This window comes from Seriola dumerili, unplaced genomic scaffold (genome assembly GCF_002260705.1).
Source record: "Seriola dumerili isolate Sdu_G_001 unplaced genomic scaffold, Sdu_1.0 BDQW01000052.1, whole genome shotgun sequence".
In the NCBI taxonomy this organism is placed as follows: Eukaryota; Metazoa; Chordata; class Actinopteri; order Carangiformes; family Carangidae; genus Seriola; species Seriola dumerili.
This window is the reverse complement of record NW_019174307.1, coordinates 12,854,319-12,873,776: the sequence shown is the minus strand read 5'-3', so window position 1 is coordinate 12,873,776 and position 19,458 is coordinate 12,854,319. Positions and strand designations below refer to the sequence as shown.

Here is a 19,458-nt window from a genome sequence, read left to right as displayed (position 1 = left end):
TCCTTATTTCTTTCTCTATCTTCTTCTCTTTCTCTGTCTTTCCCTCTGTCTCATTTCCATCTCATCAAGCCAGTGCAGTGGTGAGGTAGAAGTAAAGTAGAAAGTCTCCCTGGCAGCTCTGCCATCTGATCAGCCATCACACTGACAGATGTAGAACTCCCATACCTCCAGCAAGACGCTGATTAATAGTCATGACTTCTCTAGTGCTTGATTTAATATGTATCATGGTTTGTATATAATAAATACTAAATACTAGATACTAAAATATAGCTGTTAGAATATGTAACTATAATTGATGAGTAAAACAGCTTTGAACTTTTAAATTCAAATAGTGTATGATCGCGATATGGTAGAATTCAAATATCATTTGATCCAGCTTGTGCAGGGGAATCTGGGGAGGATAATTTTAATTATCTAACAATCAAGAAACTTCTGGTGGATTGGTTAAATTCTATTACCTGAATAAGATGATGTTTAAAATAACTACACACAAATATAGTATATTATCAGAATTCCTTACCAGGGTTTCAGCGCAGTTGTTGCTGCATATAATACATTTCACAGTTTGCTATGGAAGTGTACCTGATGTGGTATTTTTCTGTTGTCCCAGATGTGAGGCCCAAATAGCCCGTTTTCCAAAAAGCGATAGCCTTCCATCTCTCGGCGGCTATCAACAAACGGTGTGAACCCATAAGGAGCACCTTCCAGGTTTAAATCCCTCAACTCCTTAGATCAGCCCGAACTATCTGACGAGAGAGAGCAAAGAACATCGGTAAAGGTAGAGAGGATTGACGACAAACAGTGTTTAAAATCTCATCCAATCTTCACACCAGCACTGAGACTGATCCAGACAACTCTCTCACTTTCAGCCACACAATGACACATTGCTCTTTCCTGTCGGTCCAATTTGATCCTTACCTGGTCGGCATCCACAAAGATGATCTTGTCCACAGCCAAGGGGAACAGAACATCCAGGAAAAGGATCTTGTATCCCCAGATAATGCGTTTGCTTCTTCAGTCTGCTGGTGGAGCCAACGGGCCACTTGTACTGCACTAATTCATATTGGAAGCCATACGACTCTGCCATGTGAGATATGGTCTCCTAACCGCATTGAAAACAAAACACCAGTGGTCAAAAAAATCAAATACAAGAGCATGTTTTCATGTGTGACTAACCATTTGCAAAATTAGCTAAATTCAATCAACTATACTGCACTTAAATTTTATGCAAAGCATTGTGCAACAGAGTGCTATACTGTGGGGTATTGCCTTCATTACAGACAATTGAGAATTAGATTTATTTGGAGAGGAAAGTGTTAAATGCCAGTGTCAGATGAAACAATCTTGCACAGAAGAAAACAGATGATGCTGGTTCCTTTTTTGTGGCCTAGCAGACAGGCAGTGACCGCCTAATTATGACAAGCGTGAAAAGGCAGATAAGGCAATACAATACAAATGAAACTTTATTCACATAAAAGATTCATTAACATCAAACGAAATGCAGTTGTCTGGCTTCACCTCCCTCTGCTGCTTTATATATTGCTATTTTTGTGACTCAAACTCAGAGGGCACTGAATGCATTTTCACCCCTGACACACGAAACCTGAGATTAACACATGCCATCACAGAGCCAGGAACAACCTACAGACATTTTCTTTACTTTGAATTAAGTAATCTCTGAAGACCTGGGATCGCATTATTTTGAATAAGCAGGAAAAACAGAATGCTCGTCTGTAGTCATGAAGCTAGGAAAGTACTTGAAAGATGGGGAGAGGTAATTCTTGAGAACCAGAACTTGACAGGTGTTTTGGTATGCCGAAGGACAGACAGCATCATTATTCTGAAAATAGAGACAGAAAGATTGAGAAGCTGAGTCTCAGGACTAGAGGACTAAAAGGAATGTAATGTGTAGGACCTGGAAGTAAGGTGTGTGAGAGTGTTTGTGAACTGAACGCGACTCACCTCAGAAAGCGCTCATACAGATGGCCTGAGGCCACAGAAAATATATTTTAGAACATCCTTCTTTCTTCTTCTCCATCATCCTTCTTGGAGCCACCACCCGCTGATGCTGTAAATGAGACCATAATACATGAGTCTGCTGTGTTTTGATTGAGCCTGTTTTTTCACTTAGTGACAGTAAATCAGCACTAAGCAGGTAGTCACCATGCTTTTTGTAAAGCCAGGGGTAATAATAGTTTATACCACCCAGCAGAAAACATTTTTCAAACAAACCATGCATCACTGCACAGCAAACTGAGGTGCTCCATCTAAATGAAGCAATAGCACAGGGAATGACAATGTTCTGGAAAGATACAATTTTGACATGATTTCAACAGCAGTCAGTTCTCCTGCTGGCACTCATAATCAACGAGTTACATCAGACACAGTGAAGGCAGATTTAACGCAGCTCTTTATGCTTACATACCTGCATTGCTACTAGAGAATCCCACAACACAGCGGTAAAGCAGGGGTCCCCAAACTACGGCCCGCGGGCCACATCCGGCCCGCCAAAGCAATTGGGGTGGCCCACTTAACGATCCCAGACAATCCCTCTAAACATCAACAATTTTTATTAAATTGCATTTTCCTATCATAACATCACTAACATATCCGTACTTAAAGGTTGGCATTCTAATTAAAATTGACCATAGTTATGAGCTATTTATAGTTAATAGTGGCTCATCTTCAACCTCCTCACACAATGGTATATTCTGACGTGACTTTGATCGTGACCGAGCCAGCGTTCAAGACTGCAAGTTCTGAGGTGGAATCTGTCATGAAGGTGGTTGTGTCCTGCATAAACTTCATCAGAGCAAACGGACTTTAAACACAGGCAGTTCCAAGCCTTTCTCTCCGATGCTAGAATCAGCCCACGGGAGACGTGCTTTACCACACTGAAGTCCACTGGTTAAGCCGGGCAGAGTTTTGAAGCGTTTTACGACCTGCTACCGAAATCATGCCTTTCTCCTGACAAAGGGAAAAAACTGTCCCAGACTGATCGACACAGAATGGAAAGGGGACCTCGCCTGCTATAAAAGGAAAGTTGATGTGCCCCACTGAAAAAAGTTTGGGGACCGCTGGTGTGGCACTCAGCATATGAGAGATGACCCATGGCGGCGCCTTTGGAAGGGAGCGACTCAGAAGGCTGGGGCTGAAATATGTTACTCAGCGTGACGAGCCGAGTCCATAGACACCCAATTTGTAGACTTTTGACAAAATTTTTCGTCGCAACAAGCGGGCCTCGGAGACATTTAACGAGGCATCCCTTCGAAGTGAGCGACTTAGAAAGCCTAGGGCTGACATATGTTTACTCAGCGGTCAACCCCCCCCCCCCCCCCGGCACAGCATTGCGCCAGCAAGCAGAGCTAGCCGCCCACCGGCCCACTGGCCCACCGGCCCGCCCGGCCCGCCCCCCCCGGCAACAGCCATTGCGCCGCAGCAAGCAGAGCTAGCCCCTGCCGGCCCCGCCCTTCAGAAAGGGAGCGATTCAGAAGCTGGGGCTGACATATGTTTACTCAGCGTGACGAGCCGAGTCCGTAGACACCAAACTTGTGGACTTTGGACAAACTTTTCCGTTGTGACATTCACACTAGTCTTAATGGTGTGGCACCTCAGCATATGAGAGATGACCCATGGCGGCCCTTCGGAAGGGAGCGACTCAGCAGGCTGGGGCTGACTATATGTTACTCAGCGTGATGACCGAGTCCGTAGACACCCAATTTGTGGACTTTTGACAAAAATTTTTCGTCGCAGCAAGCTGGGCCTCGGAGACGTTTAACAAGGCATCCCTTCCGAAGGAAGTGACTTAGAAGCCTGGGGCTGAACATATGTTACTCAGCGTGACGAGCCGAGTCCGTAGACACCAAATTTTGTGGACTTTCGAGAAAATTTTTTGGAAATTATTAAAACAGAATTTAACGATGTCCCCGGCAGCAATATGAGAGACCGCCCATGGCGGCCCTTCGGAAGGAGCGACTCAGAAGGCTGGGCTGACATATGTTACTCAGCGTGACGAGCCAAACTCCGTAGACACGAAACTTGTGGACTTTGGACAAACTTTTCCGTTGTGACATTCACACTAGTCTTAATGGTGTGGCACCTCAGCATATGAGAGATGACCCATGGCGGCCCTTCGGAAGGGAGCGACTCAGAAGGCTGGGGGCTGACATATGTTACTCAGGCGTGAACAAGCCGAGTCCGTAGACACCCAATTTGTGGACTTTTGACAAAATTTTTCGTCGCAGCAAGCGGGCCTCGAGACGTTTAACGAGGCATCCCTTCCGAAGGGAGCAACTTAGAAGCCTGGGGCTACATATGTTACTCAGCGTGACGAGCCGAGTCCGTAGACACCAAATTTGTGGACTTTCGAGAAAATTTTTTGAAATTATTAAAACACAGAATTTAACCGTGTCCCCGGCAGCATATGAGAGACCGCCCATGGCGGCCCGTTCGGAAGGGAGCGATTCAGAAGGCTGGGGCTGACATATGTTACTCAGTGTGACGAGCCGAGTCCGTAGACACCAAACTTGTGGACTTTGGACAAACTTTTCCGTTGTGACATTCACACTAGTCTTAATGGTGTGGCACCTCAGCATATGAGAGATGACCCATGGCGGCCCTTCGGAAGGGAGCGACTCAGAAGGCTGGGGCTGACATATGTTACTCAGCGTGACGAGCCGAGTCCGTAGACACCCAATTTTGTGGACTTTTGACAAAATTTTTCGTCGCAGCAAGCGGGCCTCGGAGACGTTTTAACGAGGCATCCCTTCCGAAGGGAGCGACTTAGAAGCCTGGGGCTGACATATGTTACTCAGCGTGACGAGCCGAGTCCGTAGACACCAAATTTGTGGACTTTCGAGAAATTTTTTGGAAATTATTAAAACACAGAATTAACCGTGTCCCCCGGCAGCATATGAGAGACCGCCGTGCCATGCGGGGCCCTTCGAGAAGGGAGCGATTCAGGAAGGCTTGGGGCTGAACATATGTTACTCAGCGTGACGCCGAGGTCCGTAGAACAACAACTTGTGACTTTGACAAACTTTTTCCGTTGTTGGAACATTCAGCACTAGTCTTAATGGTGGTTGCACCGCAGCATTATGAGTAGATGACCCATGGCGCGCCCCCCCCCCCCCGGCACAGCCATTGCGCCCAGCAAGCAGAGCTAGCCGCCTGCCGGCATTACCATCAGTTTGTGTTGTTATTTTCTATAAAATAAATGAATGAATAAATAAATCTGTGGTACTTCAAATAAACACATGTGAAGACTTTTTATTACTTTTTTTTGCAAATCAACAGGTGGTGCCAAAGCCAAACGAAGGGCAGCTACAACAAATTATCATTGTAATCTCCACAATAATACTGGTTGTCACCCTGGCCCATATCATTTCCTGTTATAGACTAACCTCGGCACCCCATCTCAGAAAGGAAAGTTGATGTGGCCCCCACTGAAAAAAGTTTGGGGACCGCTGGGGTAAAGAATAATGATTCTTTTGTATTAGATCATTTAACTCCTAACCACAGGCACACTGCTAAATTTTAAATGGGAGCATTATATCGTGCAATCTAAATTTTGGGTAACGGTAAAAATGAAATAAATACATCAGGCACCATTTTGTGACGCTGCAGAGCACAAAGCGCACTATCCATCAAGTGCAACATCAACAGTGTGCAATCTTGCCACGCACTTCTTGTTATTTTCATGGCTGGATGCATGTGCCACACCAGCAGTGAATGGCATATAAGTTGCAAAAATGCATTAACAGACATTATAGGTAATTGTGTCAGGGGTTGGTTGCAACAATGCCCAACAATATCAGCTCCTTTTATCCCTTTTAAAGGCAGTGCTGCCATGATGTACGGACAGTTTGGCAATGGTGTGAATAGTATGGAGGAGCTTCTCCCGAGAAGAGACTAATATTCTTCTGTGGGATGTGCAGAGTTGTAAGTAAATGTACAGCAACCCATTCTGCTAAGGGCAGATGATTTTTTTCCATTTTAATTCATAATTCATAGTATAAGCGTGTAAGCTTGTTATTTCATTTGGAATTCTGACATTCCTATGGTTATAAAAATACACTGTAGCACAGCCAATAACTAGAAAAAAAAGTTAATAAAGTACATTTTTAAGACACATTCAATTAGATTAGGCTATATGCAAAACTAGCTACTAGCTACCTGCCAACTAACAAAGACAGAATTTTTGTAGTTATATAACTAAACCAAACATTGATTAATAGTCATGACTTCTCTAATTAATCATCAAGTTGTATTCAGAAAGAACTGGGGGTAAGATTCAGTTTTTATATCTCTCAACAGTAGTATGCCGGATACATTTGCCTCAAGGGCTGGAATGTTTACTGTTGCTTGGCAACACCGTCAGCTGTGAAAGTACTGACATAATCATAACCGTAATCATTCAGATTTTCATTGCTAAATATCTATGTTTGATATTCATTGGGATGAGTCTGCGAGCAGTTTGGTAGCTTTAAGACGGGATCTGTGAACCCCTCACATTACCAGATAATCTGGGCCGAACATTAGTACTGACCAAGGTCCCAGACCAGATTTTTCCTCCAGTTGTCAGGAAGGGGTGAACTGGGGTCAAATTGGCTTAAAACTGAAGTCTGAATCTGACTTTAGAAACACATGGTTGCCCTGGTAATCTGGTGTTGTAGGGTGGGAATGAAGAGAAAGAACTTGTGAAAATGGATGGTCCTGAGGGTTAAGTAGTTAAGTAATTAAAAGAGAGAGAAGTTTCAGTTGTCAACATGGAGCTAAATAAATTGTGTGAGTTTGTCCTGAGGATGTTAACATCTCCAATCCTGTTAATTTGCACTGCATAAACTCGTGCAATGACTAGTCAATTAACCGATTAGCAGATAATAGAAAATTCATCAACAATTATTACAAATCATAGTTTAAGTAATTTCTCATGCAAAAATGTCAAATTATACAACAGTTAGTGCTCTGTAAACACACACCTGTGACTGCATTACATCAGTATTACTGTGCCAAACTAATTACTTCAAAAATGTCAGACACTGATGTGAATTCTTATTTACTGGGTGGGCTAAACGTGGATAAGTGGTGGAAAAGACAGGATAGAAGTGGAATCCTGCAATCTTACTGGTTCCCAAACTATAACAAGAGAAGATGCTGGAGCAATATCCACTGTAGCACCATGCAATTAAAAAGGCACCTGTCCAAAAACACCTGTACCAGCAAAGAGGAGTGCTATAATAATGGAGCATTACTTCAATAATTGCACAATTACAGGTGATATCCAGATATATGTTTATTATCTTTAAGTGAGCCTTCCACTGCGTCTGTGTGTTGCTACATCTGTGTGTTGCCTGGCAACCATTCCCCTAAATGTCACTGAGGAACTACATTTCTTGGTGGAAGAATGATTATTTGTTAAAAAATAAATTACTGAACTTTTTAATTTCTGTGTTTATTTTATGATAGCTTACAAAATATATGTAGTAATCATTTTATAAAAGCAATAAGCCACACAACACTGTGGTTTTCAGTGATTTTAGAACTAATGGGGTTTTTAGGTTTTTAGACCTGACAACACTCCTTGTTGTTCTAGTTCTATTTGTTACTCCGAGTTTCTCAAATGTGAAGACAGATTAGGAAAACATGAAAAAGGAGAGTTGTCTGATTTTGGAGAGCAATTCACTAATTAAAGTGATGACAATAGTATAGGAACAGGGTGCTGCGTGAAATTCTTGCCCAGGTACAAACACATGGAAGGTAGACAGCCTGAAATGTGGTCAAACCCTCGCCACCCATTGTGGTGTATGCTAAGCCTCCTAAATACCAAACCACCAAGCAAGGAAAAACACTCACTGTGCCTAAGGGAAAGAAAATGGCAAACAGTGTGCAGACATAAAGATAGTGCCAATCAAGTCAGCCCTTTACCTTTCAGTCTGAATTAACCTATTAATTAATTTAGAAAAAATTGGTTAACAAATAGATGAGCAAAACTTTTTTTATGTTGAGATAACAGTACAGACGAGAGGAAATTCCAAAGGACCCTCTCCACACGCACCAACATACCCCAACTGCTATTAAAGAGCAGTGGCTCATGATGCAAGGCACATTTAGCGGACAGAAATCAGGACTTGTGCTGGAGGGTAGATGTGTCTGCAGTCAAACTGTGTGTCCTTGTCTGAAACAGACTGCTGATGAGGGAAGGAGTGTCTCTCCCACATTCAATCACAACCACAGCTATGGCCCTGAGGCTCCAGGAAGACACCAGTGAGTGAGAGGGAGGTGTGAAGGGAGGGGAGGGAGCATAATGTTTGTCTCCACATGTCCTCTAAAACCAACTCTCTGGCACACACATGCAAGAGTCTGACTGGTAAGCAAGTCACAACCATACAACACAACACTTTTATTTCCCATTAAATTGTCATTTCTTGCCTGTCCTTCTGAAAACATTTTGTGCATTTCTCTCCCTGCACTTCACCAAATATCCTCCTAAAATCAAAGCATTGCTTTCTGTCATTGATGAATTGGCTTCTGGGGAGTCACCACACATCTGTGGGGTCTGCGGATACTGAATGTCTGTCATGACTAAGCCAGCCATTATGAAGGGCCTCCACCATAACAGTGGGGCCCCCCAGATAAGCAGCTTTAGAGGGTCAGGTGAGAGCCGGTTTGGCTGACTCACCCGAGATAATCTGGACCTCTGGAAGGATCCATAGAGCTCTGAATAAATCCTGAGCAGTGGACAGCACTAACCAAACAGAACTCCAATTCTGTAGATTGAGCAGGATCGTTCTCTAAGATCTGTGTGGAGATCATCAAGAAATCAACATCAAGTCGCATGCAAGACAGTGGACAAAAAGACCGAAAGAAATATTGTTGATGTATAGTACATGTGTTTTTTTTAAAGCACCCATACTGAAACCAGCAGACACGAAGCCACAGACAGAACCACTCTGATCTTTGCCAGATGTAATAAAATTCTCTCTGGGTGTTCCTGATATATCAAATTCAGATTCACAATAACATTAGGTGACCATGACCTTGAATTTTGACCTTTGCCAACCAAAATCTAATCAATTCATCTTTGAGTCCAAGTGAATATTTGTGCCAAATTTGAAGGCATTCCCTCAAAGCGTTACTGAGTTATCGTGTTCACAAGAATGGGATGGACGCACAGACGACTGGAAGGACGGACATCCTGAAAACATAATGCCTCCGGCCCTGTCTGTCGACTGGACAAAGGCCCCATCTAACACTCTTCACTGAAGAGCATATGACTACTTGGGGCGAGGTGGCTTTTACTGCACCCTCCACCTGAAGTCTGAATAAGTCCCTCAGGTAACATAACCAATGACAGTCTTTCACACCCTGTGTGGCCCTGATGTTTCTGATTTCTAAGAACAGCATAAAGGAGATTAAACCCTCAGAGTTCCCCAGGCTGAAAGTAGCAAGAGAGGACAACTTTCCTTCATCTTACTCACAGCCAAAGACAAAGAAGAGAGCAAGAGAAAAAGCACAAAAGAATGAAATTATAAAACAAATGTGTAAGAACAAAGATGTAAGAAAGAAAGAAAGAAAGAAAGAAAGAAAGAAAGAAAGAAAGAAAGAAAGAAAGAAAGAACAAGAAAGAATCTATTTTCAGTCAGGCTCAGTATTGCTCAATAGAGAACATGATCATATGTAAAAACTCTGTCCCTCAGACTTGCTGATGCTTGCTGATGGATGGATCCACCTCACTAATTCTTCAGAGGTGTTAAATTAATACATGGCCTTCACTGCCACCCTTTACAATTTAATCCCTCAAAGCATTCTGATGTTACAAATGAGGTAATGGGTATTAAAGACACCTTTACTTTCAAACCACCAATATTTTGTAAGATCACAGGCCAAGGTCCACACAGTGTGTATGCTGAAATATTCAGACCCTTTTACCTTTGCAAAACCTAGCATTATTAACATGTTGTGCAGCCATTTCTGGGACTATGAAAAACCAGTCTGTTCTAAAATATTTTCTTATGAAGCTTCAACTTTCAAACAAGTAGATATTGTTTTAACATTGTGTATCATTTGACTATATTGTATTTGGTAGTTTTCAACAATGCTTTGATGCGTCTGCCTTTTAATTAGTCGTCATTTCAAACTTGAGTTGAGACCAGCTGCCTCCACTCGAAGTTAATGGGAGGATGTTGAGGTTAGACTCTCCAGAGCAATTTTATTTACACAGGACCGGGTGGACAAAGAATGTATAAGCACAGCATGGGAGATATGGTTAGACCTTTTTGCTCAACATGATGAGTGGCTTTTAAGGCTTAAGATTTATGAACTCCTGTTTTGAAAGGAGGGTGCATTGGAATCATGCCAGAAGAAAGTACTGTCCTCCCTCCAAATGCCGTCAAATTTAAGTTAATTTTAGATTCATGCATCACAGGCACTTAAGGAACAATTATGTCTCTTGAAACCATCTTATTTATCCTTTCGATTAACCTTTTAATGTTATAAGTATTTTTATTACTCAAATGCAAGCATACCATGGGAAATGGTCTTAAGATTAGATTCAATTATAAATCTATTCATCCATCTATCCAACCTCTTTCAGCTTCTTATCTGGTCCTGGTCAAAGCAGAGGCAGGCTATATGGGGTAGCTCAAATGTTGTTCTCCCCAACGACATCCTAGAGTTCCTAATTAGCAGATGCCGAAGCCGGGAGGGATTTGTAATCTCCTCAGCTTGTTCTGGGTCTGCCTCAGGGTATGCTCCCAGTTGGAAAAGCCTAGAATACCTCTACAGGACGTGTCCAGGAAGTATCCCGCTCAGACAGCCGGACCACCTGAATTAGCTTATTTCGACATGGAGGAACAGTGATTCTACTCCGAGGCCCTCGGACGGTCCCTGTGCGTTAGCCTACCAAGAATGTGCTTGATCTATTGCTGAGAATACGGACACAGCTCTGACTCCAATTACACAAGGGCCAGATGGCTCACACCAACAGCAAGACACACCCCAATATAAATGGCCATAGCTCTTCCAATGTCCACAAATGATATGTAGACTGGAGCAAACTCCAATATTGGATAGGTTTTAGGAGAGTAAAGAGCTGGTCCATGGTTCCATGACTAGGACAGAGCCTGTACTGCTCCTACTGTATGCGAGGTCCAGCAATGAGTTTGCTGCATCCTTTCACTGCTGGGGGATTCTAGTGTCAAAGACATGGCAATAGCAGTTGCCAAATGAACTACAAAGTCAATCATGCATCTTTGGTCTAAGGTTTCTCTGATGTCAGGTATATTTAAAGTGTTACCCATATGAACACTCTGGAATTCATAGGTGAAGCCTCTTCCAGGGCCTCAAATAGAGACTCAAATAAGGCAATGTACTCTAAATGGCTATTCATAGGTACATATAGGGTCATAGGTACAGACCTCATAAAATGGTCCTCCTGTTCATCAGGGAAAACTTTAACACAGAGCTGCTTAGCCAAGGGCTCAAAAGTATCCCCACATCGAGCTGGCCCACCTCACCTTTATCAGCTCCAGGAGGACAGACAGTCAAGCCCCTACTCAAGATTATGGTTCCAGTGCTTGTGCTCTGTGGCAAGACAAGCTAAGATTTATCTAATTGGTAGTGCTCAACTTTCTGCCCTTGTTCTGGTTCCTTTTCCAAGTTCCAAGAACTTAGGCAGCCTTCTTTACCTGCAGTCTGATCAGTAACACATCATAGTTGATGATAAATTCACACATATTTTTAATTCCAGCACATGTATGGCAATACAGGCTACAACACTGCCTGGGGTGTTGCTGAAAGGACCACATAAATAAATAAATAAATAAATGCAAAAAGAACATGAACATGGAAATGGAAATATGATATCTAAACACATCTCTACAATATTAACATATCCTGCTAGAGAATAACATGAAGTCATTCAGATTCATCACAAAACTCAGAGCAGCATCGCAGTTGAAAGCAACCAATAAACACTGCATGCTAATGAGTATGACGAAGAAGTTTTAGGTGTTAAATGGGTAGCAGCAACACTGCCTACCTTTTCTCAAAAGAGCTCCAAACACTTCATACAGCAAGCATTAAGTGAGGAGACAGGATCACACAGTTAGGAGTTGTTGAGGGAAAACACACAAATGCACACACACACATACCTACAGAAGCACATATTTTTTGCAAGACTAGATCTTACAGCATAATATTGCAGTCTGGATCCAGGGGAGGAATAAGATCTCCTGAAACCGCAATGTATAATTGACAAACAGAAGGCACATCAACAAACCCACCAATCAATGAGCTCACAGTTACTGCCAGTCAGCTGCGGGTGGTTTCTAAAACCAACCAGATTTTAGCTATATGTGAGGAAAGATTACACACCTTGCTATGGAGTCCCATATTCCTTTGCTTTCACTAGTTTCACTTAAAAGATCTTCATTGATTTTATCTGCCTTTTTCTGCACCTACAATGAGAAAGGAGACACAAAACAATGATGCTCCTACTGGTTTTTATCACAGACTGTGTAAAATCATTTCAGCATCCTCGATTTGTGACCTGTGACTGACATGCACATCATAGAAAACCGCAGAAGAGTATTTTACTGTAAATTCAATAAAGTTCACTGCTATGAAGCATTTAATCTGCATGTGAATAGCACTCACTCTGACTTTGATGATCTTACTGTGGAAACTGTTCAGCACAACTCTAACATCACCAGCATCAGCAGGGGAATCGGTTCCGTCGTGCCTGAAAAAGTGGATAAAGAGTGAAAAAGTGACTACCATTACTAAGAGTAAAAATCAATTATGAAATCTCAACAATGGGTCTGTAGTTGGTTAGTCTAACACAGGTAAAACCCCCACATGGAGACTGAAATTTAGCAATCTACACATTTTAGTGCTGCCTAGATGATATAGCCTTATATAATCTAGCCATAGACTTTTGAACAAGAAATCAGTCATAGATTAAATCTGGCAAGCTACTCAATTGGCTTTGGATAGGGATCAGCGCTGTCATTTTTCACCAGTGTATGTGTTTGATTGACGGATGAGCCCACAGGGGCACAGAGATACGATGTAAACAAACTTGAGCTGGTAACTGTAGTCTACAAGCTGAAGACAGACACCATTTAGCAGTGGATTTGAAGAATTATAACCAGACCATTTAGCATTTAAACCAACCATTGCTGATATTTGCAGTTATGTTTATAAACTGTTCAGCGTGATACAGTTTACTATACCTTCAGGCCAACAACTATATTACCATTTATTAAAATGCTTATATAATGTATACTATTATAGAACTACTCAACCAATCAGTCTGACTTATAATTGCATGTTAATAGTGTGCTTGAGGCCACCACTTAAATAAGGTTGGATCACATGTTTTAGTCATGGCAAGAGTACAAGAAAGATACACAGTGTAGACCGCTCTATGAAGGAGACAATAGCAGCTAATGGACAGACCATTGACAGAGAGTGAGAGCACGCACTTAAAGGCGGATACTGGGAGAACTGCCAGGGTCACACTCTGAACCATATTCATTACCCTCCATCACCATTAGGAATCACCTTACCATTATTTTATCCATCACTGCTACCCAGCCATGCTGTATATACTGCTAGATTTAATGAGAAAGTCTGTACAGTATTGACTGCGTAACACTGGCCTCTCACTGTAATTGTTTTAGGACTGATTTGTCCAGTGGCAAATGTGTTTTGGCAGGCAGGATCTGCAGGGTCTGATGGTGAAACACCCGAGAGCAAACTTCAGGCAGAGATGAGCAATAGGCTATGATGCACATTATGACCCCAATGCTTACTAAAGGCAAAAAACTAACCTTGATAAATGCCCCCTCCTCATTTGGCCCAAAGTGCATCCCCCCTATGTTCAAGTGCTGCTTGTGCTTTGCCCCCTCTGCTGTCACCGGTGCAACTCAGCCTTTAGGGCTTGTGGTAGAAAGCATCAGAGATCAATCTGTATCCCTGCTCTGAGGAGAGGAGAGCTGGCCATCTCATTCATCGTTGTCAGGGCGAGGCGCGGTGGCAGCACAGAGGAAAACGCAGGCTCTGGGACTGGAGAGCACAGACACTCCCACTAGACTCTGATCGGCCACCTAACCAGAGCAGAGTGCCGCTAACCACAAGAATAATGACACTGCCAAGGTGAAAAATGACATCACCTCTTAGCTTCACCTGGAGGATTGGGGAATAAATCTTGGTTGTCTGATATGATTCCAGGGGAACCAAGGGCTGTACGTGTCCTAAATCTTATGTGAGGATAGCCAGAGAGAACAATATCTGTGGTTGTAGGGACATCTAGTATGGTGCACTACAGCTGCGTATGCGGACTCACATACATGGTTGCCATTATTGCAACTTAAATGTGAGTGATTATTGTTCTCTGATATGTTAAATAGAAATGATACAATAGGGTACAAGTTCCTTTGATAAATACGAATTTGATTTGTTTTAGATCAGATTAAAAAGTGCCACAGTACATTTTAATTAAAGTAAAACTGCAGAATGCAAGACACTGAATATGGTTGCAATTAAGGTGGTTAAAGCACATAACACACAACTGTAAAATCCACTGTTTGACTGGTAGAGGGGGCCTTTGATGCATGCCATAACCTCTCTGTTTCCTGTTTATCTCTACATTGACTGAAAAATAAAGGCAAAATGCCAAAAATAATCTTTAAAAAAAGAATATAAAAGCATTGAAAATTGCATTTTTTTTTAAAGAAAATTTATCAAACCAACCAAAGCACAATACTGTTTCTATTCATCCAGGGAAATTAGACAACGCCAACGCACTCCGTCTAGTATATGCAGCCTCTGACACCTACGCCGTCCTAACTAAAACACATTCTGCTGCTGATATTCTGCAGTCTGAGGTGGATGGCATGGCAGGTGACCAGCTGAATCATCCCTCCACTCCGTCTTCTCTTTAATAGCACCCCTTTCCTCCTACCTGTCTCTCTCCCCTCTGCGCTGAGCAGAACTCCCTGCACTCATCAAAACCTTGAGCTGCTACAGTGTCAGCAGCTCTCCATGTTACCATAGTGATGGGTTTCATAGCTACCGGTATGAAATGAAGAGGCAGCTGAGAACAACCTTGATGCTGAGCTACTGATGAAGTCACCTAATTAGCATCATTATCTAACTTTGTTTTCAGTATCTGTAAGGGACATGATAGGAAAGACTACAATGGCATAAAAAAGCCACTGGTAAATACTCACGTGAGAACCTGATAGATATCCTCTGATCTTCCTTCACGTAATCTTAGGATCCAGGCACCAGGATTTGCTTTCAGCTGGAAATATCCCTGTTGTAGTTGAAAAGGTATTTATGGAATGCAATCAACAAGAAATACATTCCACACTTGTTTTGTCATCTATCTAACAATGCAAGAAAACTATCCTAGTAACTCTGATATGGAAGAGAAAGGCTGCTGACCAGGTTAGCCATGACAATAGTGTCATACATGAGCGGGTCTAGACTCATGCCCAGTGTAAACTGCAGTCCACGGGGAGGCTGGCCAGTTGACAGGTCAAAGCAGTGGCCCTCCAGCAAAAGGTGTTCCAGTTCATACTCCGCCATCACAACACCACTCACCTGGAGCAAAACCGCAAGTTGCAGAGGAGAAATCAGTAGGGGGAATGATTAATACAAAGCATCTGGACTCTACTTAACGGGTGAGAATGATAGGACTGACTAAGGAGCAGGGTACCTCCTGCAGGTGGATGTTATCCAAGTCATGGGGGCTGCGCACTGCCTGCACCATCCAGCTCTCTGGTGTGATCATATTCAGGGTGAGGAGTGGAGATTCTGGGAGCTCCATGAAGCGGGCAACTGGTCCTGGAGACACTGTGTCGTTGGCCAAGAAAGCCACATCAGACTCCAAGACAAAGCGGTAAAAGCTGCAAAGACAAAGAGAGATGATCAAAATGCTTGCCAACTAACTGCAAATTAACATAATACCTAACAACAGAGTAAATAACTGAAAGACCAAAAAATTCTGGACATGTTGCAGGACTTTTTGCTACTAGTCTGAGACAACAAATCCATCTAACAAACACTCTGTGCTCTTCAGGAAGCATTAAAATGATGACATGTTGTGCAATACTCTCTTTTCTAGGGCAGGAGAGATGGGCTCTATTGTGACAGTTGGGTATATACAATCTCTTCAAAGTTAGGAATCTAATACTATTACTGCCAGTGTTCTTGCTTCGCCAATAACAGAAATATGTGCAGTGGTCTGTGTAACAAAATTGCTCCCTTTCTCCATTATTACCCAGAGTTGTCGCAGAGGCCAGCTTCAGGCTAATCTTAATGCTAATTGCTTTTCTTGAGTGCGCCCTCTGACACCAAGGAGTCATAATGAGAGTCGATAACGTGGCAGATGATAAACATTACCGCTTCTAATTCTTTTTATTTAGAATACCTTCTCGTCCTCAAAAGGTACGTCACATTTTTTTTTTTTTTTTAATTCACAGGAAGATTTCTCAAGATTTAATTTGCGCCACAGCAGCCATCTTTCTGTAGACCAGAACAGAGTGGTTAAACAAGGGCTGTTGACCCCAGGGTGAGATGGGAGCTGCTACCACAGCACAGGAAGGTGGTGGGGGGAAAGGTTGTAGTTAAGGAGGAGAAACCCAGTACACCAGGGGAAACACACTGTCTTCATTTGACTGGTTTGTATTTTGTGAGATGACCAATTCTCCACAAGAAGAAACGTGAGACAAAGAAGATGAGCAGCCCTGTGGCCTCAGTCTCACCATAATGAGAAGCAGAACAGTGAGTAAAATGAACCCAATGACACAGAAGCGGATCCATGTGCACCCATTGACAGCAGTATCTCCAAGGGTGGGCTGGAGGATTATCAAGCTTATAGATCTACAAGAGACACGAAGCAGGGAAGATGTAACTTTTACGATTAAGGACCTCATCTGCTTGTTTTAAGCTGGACATCATTATCAGGATGTTTATGATGAAATCCGAAAAACTGAACAGCGCTCCATTGCCCCATCTTTCCGATCTCAATGTTTGTTTATTTTTTAATGCCATTTTGTCATTTAAAAGGGCATTCATTCCCCAAAGCAGAAGTTTCTTAGGCTTGGCCAGGTGTTCAGATTTCTGGCTTTTAAAAGTCTGTACTCTTTCTCAGGTACTCAGATTATTAGTGGTTAAATATGAGAATGGTGCTTTAAGAAATCAAGCAGAAAAACAAAACATTTCATTTACAAAGGCTAATAACATGAAATGTGTCTCCATTGTATTGGAATAGTGGACTAGCTAGTCGATTGCGGACATCCAGCTTATTTGTCTCTCATGTGAAAATATGTAGCCATGTGTCAATTACAGGTAGTTGTCACTCAGGGGGACAGGAAGAGTGATGGGTTGGGAAGAGAGGGGGCTTTTGAGTGATTTGTGGGGGGAGAGTTATTTCCATCAATTCCATTCCAGCTGATACCTAACAGAGGTTAATAAAGGTTATACTGTAAATTGTCCCTCCAAAGTGAGCATAAACGTCCTGAAAATTTTCCATTTGGTACTAAGAAAAAAAAACAAAAAAAACATTTGAGCTATTTCAGTTCACTACCTCTACAAATGACTCAACCTGTTATGGAAAAAATCAAAAGAGAAAACATCCCAAATTACATAATGACTAACATCCACGCAGTGGTGTAAATGTTAATGGCCAATTTCAACCTTTCATTTGTTGTTGTTTATTTCTTATTTTGTTGTTTTTACTGCATGGCTTGAGCTGCAACTGTGCAAGCTGTAAGCAATTTAACCAGAGATGCGAGGGGAGGCCCAAAGCAATAAGGTGGTGTTATTAAGCAGATTGCATCTGTGCAGTATAATCTTACAAAGGGAAGGAGCGAGGCAGAGATGCTAAGTCTGCAGTGGTCAGAGGATACACAAACAAGCCAAACAGGAAAATTTAATTACTGTTGGAGCTAGAGCTTACCTCTTGAGGGGCATCTCAGACAACTTGGCCCGGCAATTCATAAACACCTGCAGTCTCACATTGACCACTTGACTGAGCACCTGCAAGAGTCACAGAAGAAGAGACCAAGCTAGAAATCACAAGCAAAGTAGATAAAAACCAGCAGAGGGGCCACGAGTACAGGACACAGGATATGAGCCATACACTGAGCAAACGACTGAAGGTATCTTATAGTTTTACTGCCCATTAATCTTACTATACTGAGTTTATGAGGATTCACAAATGGCATAGCACAGACATTCTTGCATAACATCTTTCATGATATAACAGTGGTCGAAAAAAAAATAATGAGTGGTTACAGGCGCAGTGAGCTGACTTCTTTGTGACCAGCTGTGACGTTGATATGCGGGCATTATACTTTCTACTGCATACTGCCATAGACTACTGAAAAGTGTACACTGCAAACAACGGCTACTGAAGATGCCTCTCTTGCTGGCTGTGTGTAAAGGCATGGTGAGTCATATTTTCATATTCACCCAAGTCAAATTCTTCACCACAGAAAGCCTCCAGCAAGATGCTGCAGACGGCTAGTGGGATTCAGTGAAACTAAGCCCACTGAGGAAAATGTTTGAAATAACCCTATCTGGTCAAACAAAAACTAAGCATACTTGTTTTAGCACACAAAGAATGGTCAGGCTATCAACAAAGGTACAGTATCTTTCAGAATCAATAAAGCGCATAAAAGAATACAACCATGAAACATTTAACCATATAAGAATGGGAAAAAGTGTGCTTTGCATTTCTGTACCCTCCATTTCTATGCAAATGATTTTAGGGTGTTCTTGGTGTATTAAGAATCAATGGAGAAAAGGGAAGAATATAGCTCACAATCAGCAGAGAGGACATCTTCTGTGCCTCTCTAGTGAGGGGGTCAACGATGGCCACCACATCATAGAACACCTCGTTTTCACGCGGGGAGAGATGGAGCATACTGAGGAGGAGAACAGCACACCAAAGCAAATTCAGCAACACAAGGTTATACAACACTTATTCAGCAGGACTGCAAATCAGAAGATTCGCCTTTCTGCGCTGCTTGAAATGATGGTGTAGCAATTTTCAGATCCATTATAACAAAAGCAGAGTGAGACTGCAGAGCCAAGAGGACAGCAGTAACAGGAGTAAAAAAAAAAAAAAAAAAAAAAAAAACTTGCCCACCTGTGGCTGTCTTTGATAAAGTGGACATCTCTCCTGACCTCTCCTTTGGGAGCTGCAGTTAAGAGGGCATCAACTTTCATGACTAAGTCACTGGCGCTGAGGGAAAAGAGGTGTAGCAGGGTCAGTCCATCATTTATTAATGATACATGTTAGGGGAGATGTCAAACAGAGCTCACACAATGTGATCTCCAGTTGTTAACAAGGTATCCTCATAAATCAGTCAAGGCCATCATCAAACTGAGAAAATGATACTGTCATCCCTGCAGAATTTAGTTTCATAGCATACAGTGGCT

At 42.4% G+C, this 19,458-nt stretch overlaps 1 protein-coding gene across 3 annotated transcripts in view; it reads right to left on the bottom strand.

Annotated features, from left to right (window-relative positions):
- The window catches only part of uggt2 (UDP-glucose glycoprotein glucosyltransferase 2), a 49,162-nt gene that overhangs the window by 7,286 nt on the left and 22,418 nt on the right, over positions 1-19,458 (bottom strand). For all 3 annotated transcript variants that reach the window (XM_022740219.1, XM_022740221.1, XM_022740220.1), the window contains exons 25-32: positions 19,166-19,261; positions 18,839-18,941; positions 17,972-18,051; positions 15,728-15,917; positions 15,454-15,612; positions 15,237-15,322; positions 12,658-12,742; positions 12,376-12,458 (exon numbers count right to left, since the gene is read on the bottom strand). In XM_022740219.1, coding sequence (XP_022595940.1) covers positions 12,376-12,458; positions 12,658-12,742; positions 15,237-15,322; positions 15,454-15,612; positions 15,728-15,917; positions 17,972-18,051; positions 18,839-18,941; positions 19,166-19,261 — 882 coding nt within the window. The remainder of the gene's footprint in view (positions 1-12,375; positions 12,459-12,657; positions 12,743-15,236; positions 15,323-15,453; positions 15,613-15,727; positions 15,918-17,971; positions 18,052-18,838; positions 18,942-19,165; positions 19,262-19,458) is intronic.